The sequence below is a fragment of the Artemia sp. Qi Xiang Cuo genome, chromosome 16 (assembly GCF_049724085.1).
Source record: "Artemia sp. Qi Xiang Cuo chromosome 16, ASM4972408v1, whole genome shotgun sequence".
Lineage (NCBI taxonomy): Eukaryota > Metazoa > Arthropoda > Branchiopoda > Anostraca > Artemiidae > Artemia > Artemia sp. Qi Xiang Cuo.
Window position 1 is genome coordinate 27,129,104 of NC_142809.1, and position 14,221 is coordinate 27,143,324.

Consider the following 14,221-nt stretch of genomic DNA (forward strand, 5'->3'; position numbering starts at 1 on the left):
AAAAGGGCAGCTGAAGAGAGAATAGAAGGGGCACTAGTTGCTCTCTGGCCACTTTTTATCGTTCTCCCCAACATACCCTATAAGTTTGAACTTAACACCCCCAGCTGTTGATATATTGTAGAATCTCCTTTTTTATACACTGGATGTACATAGTATCTTTTGATTTAGTTTAATATGCCCTTAAATATTCCCCAAGGTTTCACCTTAATACTACTATTAAGCTTTCCAAACACACCCAGAGTTAATCGTCCTACCTTTTTCTAATTATTAATTAAAAAAAAACTTTCCGAAAAATAAGTTTTTCAAAGAAAAGTAAAGGCCATTTTAAACTTAAGCTCAGCAGATACAAATACCTTTTAAAATTCAAACCCGAAACGACTAAAACGACCAGTTCAACATTTTGAACTGATGAGCTTTCAGCAATTAATATCATTATACATCAAATATTCAGTTTAATTTATTAGCTCTTTTTAAAGTTGTTAAAGACTATAAATGGCACTAGGACTTACAATTTCTAATCGAAAGATTCCCTCCGAACTTTATACGACAAGCTCTTCCATATGAAGCACCTCTGGAAAATAAAAATAATAATACATTGAAGCCTAACTTCTCTTTAGTATAGGAAGGGCCATAGCGTTGCCTCTGAAATAGAAAAGGGTTCTGTAGAAGCTCTTCTGTTTTGTACATGTTCGTTCGAATTTGTGTTACAATAAATTCCATTTAATTTGAAACCATTAACAAAATAGGGAAAATATTACTATTTCAAGTGTCCCAGGCTCTGATGCTCTTTTCTTCATTTTCGAAAAAAAAATCATGGGAATTTTTGTTTTAGACACGACAATAAAGGTATATCCTGTGTCACTCTAAACTTCAAAATAATTCCAATTTTGAAAATGGAGTAGAGCAATTTAAGAATGAACCCACGAAAATAATTTTGATTAATCTTTCTAATGAAGGTGGAATAGAACCCTATACTGTCCCAGTGCCATCGATAGCTTCAGTCAGGGATGTAAGCAAGGGGATGATAAACTCAGGGACCGAGACAACCAAAATCACGGCATTTTTACAATCTGTCCATAATCTCAAATAACTTTCATTCCATTCAGCCTTCCTTTGCTGTTTTTATGATTTTAGCTTCCTCTTTTCCCCCGCTTAAAGAACTCAGTGAACGCTCCTCAGTCCACGAAGCATGAAGAAATGACTAAATTTTTTGCGCTTGCATGAACAGCATGGTACACAACATGAGCCAATATTTCTGAAGCTAAAGTCGTAGTAAATTCACAGTTCTTCCAATCACATAATAAGTCTAAATAACAAAGATTTTCGGCTAAAATCAATGGTATTTCTAACTAGCGTGTCAAAACAATCACAATGCTTCAAAACAATACATCAAATCAAAATTTCACGAGATGTTTCTTTGCATTAAACAAAGAAGACCTCATTGGACATTCAGGCTAAAGGAACTTATATATTTTCTTCTACTTTTAGCTGTATTAAATAGTATGATATATAATTAAAAAGGCATTCTATCAAACAGTTCATGGTAATGAATTGTAAGTAAGAAGCGAAACGGATCAGTAGAAACCAAAACTCTAAATAACGAAATTTTGATGTCAATACATATGTCAAAAGAATTGGCTTATTATGCTGATTCCAAATATATAAGATTCATTAAGTTTAGTGTTACCCACAAAAAACTACGAGCATAAGAAAATTGGCCTGATTTTCGAAAAAAAGGAAAACACACCCAAAAGGCCAAAGAATCCTAATTAAAATCTTACCACTAGAATCAGCTAACCAAAGGACCCTATTGTAGAGGTTTCAAGCTCTTATCAGCAAAAATCTGAAATTTTGTATTTTTTGTCAGACGAAAGATCACGGATGCGTGTTTATTTGTTGTTTTTTTTTTAGAAGTTTTCGTATCGAACCGATTGTCCTAGAACATCGGGAGAGGGCTCATTTGAATGAAAATTAACAGTTACAATGGCCTTTGTAAGTGAAAAAATTGGAGGACACCTAGCCCCCCTCCCGCAGCCCTTTTTCCCCCAAAATCGTTCGATTGCAATTCGTCGCCTGAAAGCGGTTTTGCCGAAAATAACAATTTTTGGCGAAACTGAGTTACAAACGCCATCTTGTGTAAACAAAATCTCCTTTCGAATGGTCTAATTGACATTGCTGTAAGACGTCTCTAACTGCCTGTATTTTGCAGTTCTCCTTTGCCGAATCGCATATTTTTCGATTTCTTTAAAGCGGTTTTGCCGAATCGCATACGGTATTATAGCATGGTCCGTTTTGCCGAAAGTTGCTGATTTTGCTGAACGCGACCTTGGAGAAGAAGAAGACGATCTTTCTTATCTTGATGAACAAGATATAATTATGAGGCCCAAGAGATTGAAAATGTCGATTTCCCCAGATATTTTTGAAACACACAGGTAAGAATTAGATATTTTGAGACAGAAGTATGTATAGCAGCATTAATTGGAGTTTGCTTCAACAGTTCTAAAGGAGGTGCTAATGAAGGTTCATGGGCAGAAAACAGTCTAGAACACTAATCTGTTTCCTACTTGGGGAGCTAGTCCTGATTCAGCTGGCAAACATCTTCCTGAATGGGATGTTCATGTCAATATTGCATTCATGAGTCTTCCTAATTCTGATGAACACCCCAGATAGGCACTGTGATCCTAAATGTATTAAACCTAGGCAGGGGTTAAAGACTTCTTTTTTATACTGGTTTACCACAGGAAACTGTTATTGCAAGTGGCTCCCTAAAAATAAGATTGAATAGAAAATAGAACTTATTGTTTTTTCATGCTTCCGGTTAAAGAAAACTTTGGGGAGCCACTCGCAATAACAATTTCCTGTGGTAAACCAGTATAAAAAAGAAGTCACAAACCCCCATCATGGTTTAATGCATTTTGGATCACAATGCCTATCTGGGGTGTTCATCAGAGTTAGGAAGACACATGAATGCAATATTGACAGGAACATCCCATTTAGGAAGATGTTTGCCAGCTGAATCAGGACTAGCTCCCCAAGTAGGAAACTCATTAGTGTTCTAGACTGGCAGAAAAAGCTGGGTCTAATATTTCAATCAAGGAAACAGATGAGGTGGGTGCTCTTTGACCGATCTTTGCTTAGGCTATTGAAAGGGTGCGGAACTAGTTTTTGTTACTAAAGTCATTCTTTGAAAATTTTCCAGTAACATGGATTAACATAAAGCTTACTTTTTTAGCCCCGAATATTTGTCTTCAAATGAAGATTTTGACCAGACGTATTTCCCGCAAGTGGAAAGTGATTCAGAATCTCCACCCAGTAAGGGATCTTCATCAGAAGTCGAAAGTACTGCACTCTGCGAAGATGCTGGCCAGTCCAGCTCTCCTACTACTCGGACAAGTAATAGAACAGAAAGTGAACCAGAGGCTACCAGAGAAATCAGTGAAACAGCTTCTGCTAGCATGTCTCCAACCACAGAAGGAAATGATGGTACAGAAACGAGAAATAATGCATCCAAAAAAGTCAGAAAGAGGTTAGATAACAAGGAAAAGTGGGTAAAAAATCAGATAAAGAATGCAGTAAACTCTGGAAATGTTTATCTGAACCCTGTTACCAAAAAAGTACATGGAAAGGAGAAGCAAGTGAAACCCTTTAATTGCCCTCATTCGTGTCCTTTCAGATGTTTTGAACATTTCTCGGAGACTGATCGTCAAATTGTGTTTAAAAACTTTTGGGCATTGTCAAAAGATTCCAAAAGGATGTACTATTTGAAAACGACAAAACCTTTACCTTAAAAAAGGAACAAAAAAAGAGAGACTCGGCGGAAGCATACATTCCACTATTACCTGTCAGTTCATAAGAAAACTGTGGAGGTCTGCAAAGGATTTTATTTTGCTACCCTAGACATCGATGATAAGCGGATACATTATGCCCATAAGTTATCGAGTGGTAGAGTACCTCCTGTTAGTGTACCACAGAATCCTGTGAATAAAAGTAAAGAAGAGGATCTCGCATACATAAGAAAGCACATTGAAAGCTTGCCAACCATTGAATCTCATTACTGTCGTGCCAAAACCAACAGAAAGTTCCTCGACCCTTCACTCAATATAAGCAAAATGCATTCATTGTATGAAAGTAAGTGTGTGGAAGATGGTAAGTTGCCTCTCAAGGAACACATGTACAGAAAAGATTTCAATTGTGAATTTAATCTTGCATTTCATGTGCCTAAAACTGACAGATGCGATGTTTGTGAAGAAAAAAAGGTGGCTGAACAAAATGGTACTGAATTATCTGAGGAGGTCAAAACCTCTCAAGCAAAACATGTGAAAGGAAAACTAGAAAGCAAAGAAGAAAGAGATAAGGACAGGCCTTCGGATGACCCCGTATTGTGTTTTGATATGGAAAACGTTTTTTCTTTGCCAAAGGGGGATGTTTCATCCTTTTTTTACAAAAGGAAGATCACTTGCTTTAACTTAACTGCTATTCTTACCTTTCGCAGACAGACAGGAGAGCTAATCAAGAAAGTTTATTGTTGTTTGTGGTCAGAATGTCTTGCTGGTAGAAGTGGAAATGATATTGTCAATGGTCTTCGTGCTATCCTTGATAAGGTTTTTACGACCTATCCTGCCATCAGAAAGTTGGTTACATGGTCAGATTCATGTGTGCCTCAAAATCGTAATCAAATAATGAGCTACATGATGCAAGACACCCTGAAGAAGCATTCACACGTCCAGAGTATAACGATGAAGTATTCTGAGCCTGGCCACTCCACGATTCAGGAGGTCAATGCTGTTCACAGCTTCATTGAGAGGTCTTTGAAGCACAAGGAAGTCTTTTCGCTTCTAGACTTGACAAATAAAAACATTTGATTGTTCGGCCCCGTGGCCCGTTTGTCATTATTCAAATGACCAAGCAGCAGTTTTTTCATTACGCCAAAACGTCCAAATGCTATAAGTATAGCTTAGTGCCATTTTCAAAGGTGAAGTTGCTAGAGTTTAAGCAAAGACTATGCAAAGGGTGTTCTAAAAAACGTCGTTTGTGGATACTATTCCTTCTATAGCGCTGATTGCAACATATGCTAGGCCAATGAGGCCCAATGTGTAAACAGTGAATATTGTGGAAAGGTTGCTGCCTCCTATACTTTCTTGTGCAGTAGTTGAGTTGTCAACAGCAAAAACAAAAAAAAAAGTAGAACCGCTTTACCTTTTCATACCAGCAGAAGATGTGGCATATTTGACAAGTCTTATTAGAAGTTGAGGTACCTAGCACTTCAGCTGAAATCACAGCGTGTCCTGAAGCGGCCTCTGCCGTTAATACTCCGAAGGTTAAAACCAGAAATTCGAAGAAGCGTGTTGCTTAGTGAGAACTCCCACTGATCTTTCGTTACATTTTATTGTAAAACTCCCAGTTAATTGTCGAAATTAAAATTTGTCTATCAGATGAAATATGTTTTGCCAAAAGTCGCATTTCTAATTCATGCTGAGCCGATTCTGTTTTGCCATATCTTACCTATGTTCCGAAATTTTCAGGCTGTTTTGCCGAAACTGATATTCATTCTGTTTTATCTCAGGAAAGGCTCACCTTAGACCAATAGAAATAAGCACTACGATATAAGCGATTTTTCTTCTTAATTTTGAAACAAAAATCAACGCTCTAGCTATTGCCGATTCTGAGATACAAATGTCAAAATTTTCAAACTCATTTTTCTCCCGTTTTTGGAAAAACAGATTCGGCAAAACCGCTATCAGGCGACGAATTATACGATATCCATTTCGTTCAGCATACTTGAAAAGTTCCAAAACTATCTTTAAAGATAACATGACCCCCCCCGCAACCCCTGGGGATGGGTCTTTAAGTTATAACATTTGCCCATTGTTTATGTATAGTATTTCTTACTGGAAAGTGTACAGATATTTGGAGGAGGGATTTGGGGCTTGAGGTGGGTTTGTATGGCTATAATTTTCCGCGCGGAAGGAAATTTCCGGCGGTGAACTTTCCAGGAGAAATTTTAGACTCGGGGATTTGATACAATTCCTATATGGGATTCTTTATATTTGTCTTACTTTCTCTTTGCCGACTCAATTTTACATGTGGGGATGTTCCAGGGGAAATTTTCAACGTGTTTGGATTTCCAGGAAACAATTTCCAAGGAAGGAAATTTCCGGAGTGACTGGAAAAACGATTAGAACTTAAAGTGTTGTTCAAATGAAAGTATGCTAAGGACACTTTTTCAGGCTGAATCTTCTTATTAGTTTTACTTTTTTTGGCTAAATAGCTTTTTTGAAATTTTGTCCTGACGTAACTTACGAATTAGCTTACGTAACAACCTTCTATATTCGTATTTTTTATTAAGTATATTAGGGAGTTCGCCCCCTAGTCAATACCTCACTCTTTACGCTTAAGTTCGAATTTTGTTCGAATCACAAACCCGTGAATCACAAAGGCAGGTTATTTAGAATAGATAGCTCTTTTGAAAGTACTAAAAAAAAAACTTTAGCGTAAAGACCGAGGTCTTGACTAGGGGGCGAACTCACTCATATACGTAATAGTTTCTGCTCGTTTCAAGTTTTAATGTTGCTCCTAACTTTCAGTTGAAAAAACTTGTTTTTTTTTATTTAATTTCTGATCGTTTCTCAAATAATGCTGAGAAATCCAGCGCCCCCTTCATAGAAACGTCCCTTCCCCCAAGAAAACATCCTCCAAGGAAAGATCCTCCCCCACAACCCCCTACACCCCCCCCCTCTCTACCCCACCACCATATATGGTTCATATGGAAGGGATTCTCGTAAAAACTTCGGAGAGGACTTATTTCATTGGAAATTTTTGGTTCACTTTTTAAGTCAAAAGAGCAACAGAGGGCAACTAGCCTCCCCCCCCCCCATCCACGCCCTATTTTCCTCAAACCCATCCGATAAGAACTTTGCGAGAGCCATTTTTTAAAATGCTTCAAAGATCATTTATCAAAAACTCCGGGGTCGACACAACCCCTCAGAGCCCGAGGGTAGGCGTTGTAAGTTATGCCCTGGGGGAATATATGGTTTTTATGGAAAGGATGCTCGTAAAAACTTCTGAAAGGGCTCATTTGATTGGAAATTGAGAGTTCTAGTTCAGTTTTTGAGAGTCAAAAGAGAATGGACGGCAACAAGCCCCCTCCCATTTTCTTTTTCCCCAAATACATCTGATAAAAATTTTGAGAGATTCATTTTGCTAAAAATAGTTCAAAAGTCAGCTAACAAGAACTCAGGCGTCTACACAGCCCCCGAGGGCCAGAGGGCAGGCGTTGTCAGTTATGCCCTGGGGACATGTATGGTTTTTTTTAAAGGGATGCTCGTATAAATTTCAGAAAGGCTCATTTGATTGGAAATTGAAAGTTCGATTTCACTTTTTAGGAGTCAAAAGAGATCCGAGGGCAACTAGCCCCCTCCCATCCCACACCTTTTTCCACACTCATCCGATGAAAATTTTGAGATAGCCATTTTGTTAAAAATAGTTCGAAGGTCAGATAAGAAAAACTCCGGTGTCGATACAACCCCCAAGGGCCCGGGGGCATGCGTTCTAAGTTAAACCATGAGAGGATGTATATGCTCGGATAAACTGCATAGATGGCTCATTTGATTGGAAATTAAAAGTTCTAGTTCACTTTTTAAGAGTCAAGAGATCGGAGGGCTAGCCATTCCCCCCTCCCCCACGACCTTTTTCCCCCAAAATCATCTGCTACAAATTTTGAGATAGCCATTTTTTTTTAAATAGTTAAAACATTAGATTAAAAAAAATCCGGTGTCGACACAGCCTCCCAGAGCCCAAAGGGTAGGCACTGTAAGTGTTGTACTGGGGGTGTATATGGTTCTTACTGAAAGGGATACTCGTATAAACTTCAGAGAGGGCTCATTTGATTGAAAATTGAAAGTTCTAGTTCACTTTTTAATTGTCAAAAGATGTCCGAGGGCACCTAGCCCCCCCTCCACACACACTCTTTTTTCCCCAAACCCATCCGATAAAAATTTTCAGATAGCCATTTCGTTAAACAGTTCAAAGGTCAGAGAAGAAAAACTCCTGTGTCACGCAAGCAAGTCTTGTTTGTAGTTAATAGCAGTCCATCGACTTTGAAGACAGGCCATTGGCTATGCATCTTTCAAACAGCGAAGAAAATTGAATTTTTTTATCCTCTTGGCTTATCGTATAAATTCTACACTCCATACATCAGCAACTTTATTGAAAGCAGTGGGAAAACTACTATTCAAAATCAACGAAGAGTACAGGATTTAACGACTAAGACATGTGGCTTTCATGTTCTACTCTTTTTCATGTTCAGATGTCGTGACTATACTGATAAGCAGTCTCTCGGCAGTTACTTAGAATTTCCTCGATTGAACAACATTCTGGTGGAAAATATACGTACAACCAGGTTTAATATTGATTTTCGCACCCTAATAATAAATTGTTCTAAAAATGTTTATGAAATTGTTTATTAATAAATGAAAAATGTATGTACATAATAAAAACGACTTTTCTACTCTTTAGATTTCATCTTCTATTAGGTATTTGTCGACAACAACTAATGTAGGTAGATTATTTGAATTCACAGTATACTGATCCTGATGTACTGCAATGTCAGGCTCACATTTTCTACAATAGATTGTAACTTCACTCTTGTCATATCTCTATGTATAGTCAATGATACTACTATCATTCATTCTATAGAATTCACATGTATCAATTTGCTTATTTGAAGTAATGTCACAAATAGTGTCCTCAAGTGGCGAATCACATTCCGTCACAGCTAAATAAAAACCAGTGGGCTTATAATCGTAGTAGTCATTGTCTTCACGACGATGACGTAGAAACCATATTCTTTTGTTGTTCTAACAGTTGAATCGCTGACCCGGTTCCTCCTCCCAGAACAATCTAAAACCATGACGATACCAATCTCGTAGCAATAAACTATAATCACGTTTAGGATTCTTTCCAATCATACCAGGATATGTAATCTCTCACTGATTACATTTATCATTGTGACAATCGGAGCATAGGTGCCCTCTAGGATGAGAGTCACACACCTCTTCAAGATCAGGAATTACAATCTTTAATTTGTACAGCATATCCTCTATGTAATATACACGGGTTGCATAATCTACACTTTTCATCATACTCATCAATCATTGTGCAATTCTCACATGATGACCAGCGGCCCAGTGTGTACATACATAGTGGGCATGTATGGAACATTTTTTCATGTGTTGACACTCTCACTGCCACAATGAAACTGAGCTACCAACAAAAAAAAATAAACTGGGATAGAGAGAGAGGATTAAATACCTCCGTTGTCTCTGATTGGCCCCCTAAAAAACGGATGTCGGCTCAAAAACAGTTTGGTTGAAAAACATGGAGTTGAAACATACTTTCGTGGGGGATCCCCGCTCATACTGCTCGCTTTTTTTTACAATGTTTAGGAGCCGAAGGAGAATCCCCGCTCGTTTGGAAAGGTACCAACGGGGCATAAGCAAATAGCACATAGTTTCATAACGTGTTTAATCACGTGTAGAGGTCCCATAGAATAACAATGGAAGGAACATAGCGCTATAGAATAGCATGGGAGGGAACATAAGCCCTTAGAATAGCATAGGAAGGAACATAGTGCTATAGAATAGCATGGGAGGGAACATAAATCCTTAGAATAGCATGGGAGGGAACATAAACCCTTATAATAGCTTAGGAAGGAACATAGCGCTATAGAATAGCATGGGAGGAACATAAGCCCTTAGAATAGCATGGGAGGGAATATAAACCCCTATAATAGCAGAGGAGGGAACATAAACCCTTAGAATAGCATGGGGAGGGAACATAAACCCTTAGAATAGCATAGGAAGGAACATAAACCCTTAGAATAGCAAGGCAGAAACGTAAACCCTTATAATAGCATAGGAAGGAACATAAACCCTTAGAATAGCAGAGGGAGGAACATAATCCACCCAAATCCATAGGTACATGCTCTGGAAAGACGCCAAGGAACATAAGGCAAGCAAATCCATAAGTACATGCTCTGGAAGTGTTTTTCCTATACGTTTAAGCAAATAGCATGAGAATTCCTAGGGGCTCGATAGAAATGGAACATAGGACTCTACTGTTGGCAACCCTGGCAATGTGTTCCTTTGTTCATTCTATTAACGAGAGGCAAACTATCCATATGGCTAGAACAAAACAAACTGCGAGAAAATCAACAGGCGGAAAGGCACCTAGAAAGCAGCTTGCGACCAAGGCAGCACGTAAGTCGGCTCCTGCTACTGGTGGGGTAAAAAAACCGCACAGATACAGGCCCGGAACTGTAGCCCAGAGAAAAAGGCTTCTCTCAATACAGATGCAAGTAAACTTAAGCCGAACCGTGCCCGGTGTGTTGCGTTTTCGAGAGATTTCTCATTCGTTTTACAATTTATTGTTTTACACGAGATCGGCAGGTATGACACACACCTAAGACACCAAAGTTACTTAAGGCGTAATGTTTGAGGATACCAACTTGCGTGCCATTCACACCAAGAGGGTGACCATCATGCCAAAGGATATTCAACTCGCCCGTCGTATCCGTGGTGAGAGAGCTTAAGGACCCGAAGTAGCAGCAACTTCTTCCGACCCTACGGAACTGTGTAGTGCCACTAGAATTCTTAAAACCACAAGCGACATAGCTCTAAACAGGCCTAGTGTTCATTGGGGGAAATTATAGGTATGATTCAAGGGGTACAATAATAAAAAAAGGCCGAAATTAATCAGATATACATGAAATTATTTTAAAAATGAGTCATAGATTTTGCTTGGCATTCAACAAGATCCAAACCATCTAAAAGTAAACACACAAAAGCTAATTTAGGCTAGCCTAAGAAATCCAAAAATACTCAAGAAAATGAACAAGTCCCAACGGGGGCCACGGGCCTATAAAAATATTTTCTATGGTTTTCGATGGAATGTCGTGAAAAAGCCGAGGCCCCCTTTTCTATTCTCTTCAAATATTCGTCAATAGATATTATTTTCTATACAAGCCAATTAGGACCTGCCTCCGAAACAGGAGATTTCGAAAATTGAAGTTTTGTTTTTTTATGGTTTAGTAGGGGTTCTTGTTTACCCGAGATTTCGCAAATTAAGGCCAAGAGCAATGACAGCAATTTGAGAGCAGAGCATTTAAAATAAGGTGGTAGCCGTTAAAAGAGCTGTTTGGGAGGGCCCGGCTGATTGGGCGGTAATAGACGGGGAAAATCCCTTAGAGCTTGTGTATTTTGTTACAGCTTTAGTGCCTTCACTAACAGCGTGCTTGGCAAGGTCCCCGGCGATAATGTTCATAAGTGCATTTAAAACCTCTCTACTATGGATTGTGGCACTAGTTGTTGAGATAGCGTGTCATGTGTAGGTCGCTTCACGCCACTTAATGTGCTTGCTTTCAAAGCTAGACATGATGCTACGTGCTTTTAGCTCCCCACCGGGGTCAGAGTGACCTAGCTTGAGAACTTTGTAAATGTAAATCCTTTTCTTATCAGTTTTAGTGATGTTTTTTGACGCCTTACCAGCTTTCTTTGCTGCTTTTCCTGAAGTTTTTGGAGCCATGTTAAATGAAGCCTTGACTAAATCCAATTATCAAATAAATAGCGTTTACAAGTTACGACCTGCTTTTATACAAGCTACAGTTCGCGCACAATTTTTTTGTCAGAGGAACTGAGTTCGCCGGCTGGAGTATAAATTGTTTGCGCTGTAGCTATTCAATAACCGACATAATTTTAAATTTGTTCGTGATTAGAGTCCAAGCGAATTTCGTATCCTAGAAGCCATGTCAGGAAGAGGAAAGGGTGGAAAAGTGTAGGGAAAGTCAAAGTCCCTTTCAAGCAGTGCAGGACTCCAAGTCCCAGTGGGAAGGATATACAGTCTTCTGAGAAAGGGCAACTATGCGGAGTGAGTTGGCGCAGAAGCACCAGTTTACCTTACAGCAGTGATGGAGTATTTGGCTGCCGAGGTCCTTGAACTTGCTGGTAATGCTGCACGAGACAACAAAAAAACTTGTATCATTCCTCGTCACCTTCAGCTGGCCATTAGAAATGACGAAGAACTGAACAAGCTCCTGTCGGGGGTTACCATTGACAAAGGAGGCATTTTGCCCAACATTCAAGCAGTCTTTCTACCCAAGAAGACTAAAAAAGCGGCAAAGGCTTAAGTGAATCTAACTTTGGCCCTAGGCCCTACCCCAAATTAACCAACAGCCCTTTTAAGGGCTACAAATTAATTGAATGACACTTTAGCATGTGACCACGTGGGAAGGACAAAGCTATAAGATTAAGGAAACGGAATGTAAAAAGGGGGGCTTTCACATTTATCTAGTAACAAAGCGTAAGAATTTACTGGTAGCGAGGGAGGTATTTTCCTTAAAAATCGACTTATGAAAAGTATGTTGCATATAAGATATAATAAATAATTTGTTAACACACTAAAAAAATTACACAAGGACCGATATAAAGAATCTATTATATAAGGACCGATATTAGGAATCGGTCTGGTTAATTATAAATGGGGGTTATCTAAGTTTCATCAGTATCATGGCTGTAGAGATGGCTGAAATCTAGTAAAGAGTAGACCATGGCGCACATTGAGTTTAGTTTGATGCCTCATTCTCTGTTGCTCGTCCCTTACTATTCCAAATAAGAAAAAGCCACAGGCTTTTTCCTGTTTACATTAAGTCTTAAGAGTATAAGCCGATCTTAAATTGTCCAGTCTTAAATAAAACACAGGATATGATGAAAGATCTTTACTTAAAAATTTGTGCAGATAAAAAAATAACTTATTCTTGTTAAATAAAGGCAGGATACTTCGCTCTCAGGGGCACCAATTAGGGGGGGCAGGGGGGGCCATGCCCCCCTAGACTTTGAAAATTACCTTCTTATTTATATTTCACAGCTATTTTCTATTTTAGCTATGTGCTATATTAAACCAGCAACTGGTCCAATAAATACAACCAACAAACTGGTGCCCTAATTATATAATCTTGTTTTGAAATGTCTAAGAGCGAGCGCGTCTACACTATTTTATTTCTGAGTAGGGTTCCTTCAAAACTAAGCTTCATGTGGTCAGTACCCGTTTCCTTATTGTTCTTGTGAAGAATTCGTTGTAGACTATGAGTTTTGTATATTGCCTTTTTTAGTAGCTGGGAAAGGAAATGTGTTCTAGGGTTTCAAGGGGGTTTTGGTCAGCAGATTCTTGACGTTGTTGAATAGTTTATGGGATGACTAGTCCCAGTGGAGTGTATGGGACTGTTGTGAACAGGAAATGTAAGTGATTGGTTTATGGGGTTTCTAAGCGGGGTAGTTTCACCGTGGAGTGTGGGAGTGATTTTCTAAGTGAGTTTCTACGTGTTTCTTCATTTCTTCTCTTGCCGTGTCTGAGTGAAGTCCTTGTCTACTACTCGTTTAACTATGAGTAAAAAGCGACAACAAACTTTAGATTTTTTTTCGGTGAAAATGCGGAAGAAAAATGAAGAAACTTTAGTGCAAGAAACTGGCAATAGTGTCAGCGCCCAAAGTCTCGGGTTAGTTGAGATAAATTCCCCCACCTGTGACAGAATTTCGGAAACAAGGGGAAAAACAAATGGCTCAGATCAACATGAAAGTTCGGTCTGCATTGCTGAACCCCTTGTGGGTTCCAGTAGCAGTCAAGAAACTCTCTCAGATATCTCTAGGACGCGTCACGACAAACCAGCTCACCCTATTCTTGAGAGATATCCGGCTTCCACTTCTAACGGAAGGAAATTCAGTGCATATTACTATAAGACTTATGAATGGATTGAATACTAAACAAACTTGAATTCCGTGTTTTGTTTTGCTTGCCACCATTTTTCTATGGGGACTCTAAGGGCTGGAGAAACTGCTGGAAAAAGGGCTTTCATTGAGTCGGGATTTTGCAAGTGGAAAGACAGTTCTGCTCTATTAAGGCAACATGATGGTTCTGAAAGACATAGGCATTGTATGTCAGCATGGACGGAATTTAAGATAATGAGTACTGATACTTCGAAACCTATAGCGAATGCCTTAATTCAATCCAGATCTCAAGAGGTTCAGGAAAATAGAGATCATGTGAAGTACATTTTTCGCGCTATTTGCTTTCTTGGCCGCCAGGGTCTTGCTTTGAGGGGTCATGACGAATCAGAAACATCTTCAAACCGGGGTAATTTGGTTGAATTGATGAAGGAAATGTCTAAAGGCGA

General features: G+C 39.0%; 2 protein-coding genes and 2 pseudogenes across 4 annotated transcripts in view; 3 read left to right on the forward strand and 1 right to left on the reverse strand.

The window, feature by feature from the left end:
* LOC148942732 (diacylglycerol kinase 1-like) overlaps positions 1 to 14,221 on the forward strand; it is a 147,596-nt gene that overhangs the window by 77,378 nt on the left and 55,997 nt on the right. The window lies entirely within an intron of this gene.
* Positions 9,866 to 10,588, forward strand: LOC148942733 (histone H3, embryonic-like). The gene is given in 1 exon segment (XM_089102802.1): positions 9,866 to 10,588. A coding segment is annotated over 1 exon segment (519 nt). The 5' UTR covers positions 9,866 to 10,069.
* On the reverse strand, positions 11,161 to 11,580 carry LOC148942734 (histone H2B-like; annotated as a pseudogene).
* Positions 11,801 to 12,181, forward strand: LOC148942735 (histone H2A-like; annotated as a pseudogene).